Raw genomic sequence first — 2,247 nt, 5'->3', positions numbered from 1 at the left:
TATGATACATTTGCAAGTATATTTGAACTGTATTTTTCTGTGAAAAAAGAAAAAAATTTTTTTAAAAATTGAGATTTTATAGTTATTCACAGTTACAGTTTTTTCATGTTATTTTGCATTTGACATGCAAAATCACAGTCTATTTTTGTAATTTCATTGATATTTTCCTGTATCTTAATAATACAGGAAAATCTGTAAAATAAACAGAGAAAATTCTGTTAAATTACAGATTTTTTTTTTTTTATTTTTTATTATTATTTTTTTTTACAGTGTACTATATATGGGTTGTTAGCTGTAAATGATGTGTCAGTACATTTCTTTAGATTTTGCATGAGAAAGTTGAAGACTGTAGCTGTTCAACTGGTAGTCATGGATTATTAACAAAAAAAAAAAAAAAAACCTAATACCATATCCAGTTCCCAGATGCATTTTACATCCATGTCTATGTTGAGAAGGCCCATGAGGCTTTTGAGATGTAAAGGAATAAACAAATAAAACGTGTGTTAAATAATTTAATTGTTCAGCTGTGTGGTTTTTGTACAGTGTGTATGTCTGTGGAGCTGGATCCTTGGTGTATGTTCATAAAGCTGATTCTGATTGGACATGAGAGAAGACAGTATTTCTAATATTGATGTTTTTGCAAAGATGCTACACATTCTTAATATGGGGGCTTCACATAGACTAGTGAAGGTTATCTGTGTTCTAAAATGAATATGAACATGCTGAATTTACAACAGTATGAGTTACATCACTCAAACCACGAATGATTTGATGAGACTGGTGGTTCAGGGTCCAGTCCTGTTGTAGCTGGACCAGATGCTGGTGGTTCAGGGTCCAGTCCTGTTGTAGCTGGACCAGATGCTGGTGGTTCAGGGTCCAGTCCTGTTGTAGTTGGACCAGATGCTGGTGGTTCAGGGTCCAGTCCTGTTGTAGTTGGACCAGATGCTGGTGGTTCAGGGTCCAGTCCTGTTGTAGTTGGACCAGATGCTGGTGGTTCAGGGTCCAGTCCTGTTCTAGTTGGAGCAGATGCTGGTGGTTCAGGGTCTGGACCTGTTCTCGTTGGACCAGATGCTGGTGGTTCAGGGTCCAGTCCTGTTCTCGTTGGACCAGATGCTGGTGGTTCAGGGTCCGGTCCTGTTCTCACTGGACCAGATGCTGGTGGTTCAGGGTCTGGTTCTGTTCTAGTTGGACCAGATGCTGGTGGTTCAGGGTCGGGTCCAGTTCTAATTGGACCAGATGCTGATGGTTCAGGGCCGGGTCCTGTTCTAGTTGGACCAGATGCTGGTGGTTCAGGGTCGGGTCCAGTTCTAATTGGACCAGATGCTGGTGGTTCAGGGTCGGGTCCAGTTCTAATTGGACCAGATGCTGATGGTTCAGGGCCGGGTCCTGTTCTAGTTGGACCAGATGCTGGTGGTTCAGGGTCGGGTCCAGTTCTAATTGGACCAGATGGTGGTGGTTCAGTCAGGTCCTACTCTAGTTGGGCCAGATGCTGGTGGTTCAGGGTCTGGTCTCGTTCTCATTGGACCAGATGCTGGTGGTTCAGGGTCCAGTCCTGTTCTTGTTGGACCAGATGCTGGTGGTTCAGGGTCCAGTCCTGTTCTTGTTGGACCAGATGCTGGTGGTTCAGGGTCCAGTCCAGTTCTTGTTGGACCAGATGCTGATGGTTCAGGGTCCGGTCTCGTTCTCATTGGACCAGATGCTGGTGCTTCAGGGTTCAGTCCAGTTCTCAATGGACCAGATGCTGGTGCTTCAGGGTTCAGTCCAGTTCTCAATGGACCAGATGCTGGTGGTTCAGGGTCCAGTCCTGTCCTCGTTGGACCAGATGCTGGTGGTTCAGGGTCCAGTCCTGTCCTCGTTGGACCAGATGCTGGTGGTTCAGGGTCCAGTCCTGTCCTCGTTGGACCAGATGCTGGTGGTTCAGGGTCCAGTCCTGTCCTCGTTGGACCAGATGCTGGTGGTTCAGGGTCCAGTCCTGTCCTCGTTGGACCAGATGCTGGTATAAAATGGTTTGGTCTCCCTCTGTCCATTTGCTGTTGTGTTGACCTTTGACCTTTTGCGTATAAAACGTCATCATGTCAGCATTTCATCTCATTACATGTTTGTTTAAGATGTTTTATTTTGGAAAACTACCTATGACATCAGACAGAGGTACTGTTTACTGTCGCTGTTGCAGTAACCTGGGTCCAGTTCCACAGTTCCAGTTCCGGTTCAGGGGGCCATGGGTCCAGTTCCTGCCCTGGTGGGTGT

The 2,247-nt window shown here is 45.4% G+C and overlaps 1 protein-coding gene across 1 annotated transcript; it reads right to left on the bottom strand.

Annotated features, from left to right (window-relative positions):
• Positions 1-748: 748 nt before the first annotated feature.
• LOC115412018 (proline-rich protein 2-like) lies at positions 749-1,520 on the bottom strand. The gene is made up of 2 exons (XM_030124318.1): positions 1,484-1,520; positions 749-1,407 (listed from the first exon to the last, which is right to left on the bottom strand). Exons 1-2 carry the CDS (start codon positions 1,518-1,520, stop codon positions 749-751), a joined length of 696 nt encoding a protein of 231 aa, XP_029980178.1.
• Between the last annotated feature and the right edge of the window lie 727 nt (positions 1,521-2,247).

This window comes from Sphaeramia orbicularis, chromosome 21 (genome assembly GCF_902148855.1).
Source record: "Sphaeramia orbicularis chromosome 21, fSphaOr1.1, whole genome shotgun sequence".
In the NCBI taxonomy this organism is placed as follows: Eukaryota; Metazoa; Chordata; class Actinopteri; order Kurtiformes; family Apogonidae; genus Sphaeramia; species Sphaeramia orbicularis.
This window is presented reverse-complemented; position numbering and strand designations above follow the sequence as displayed.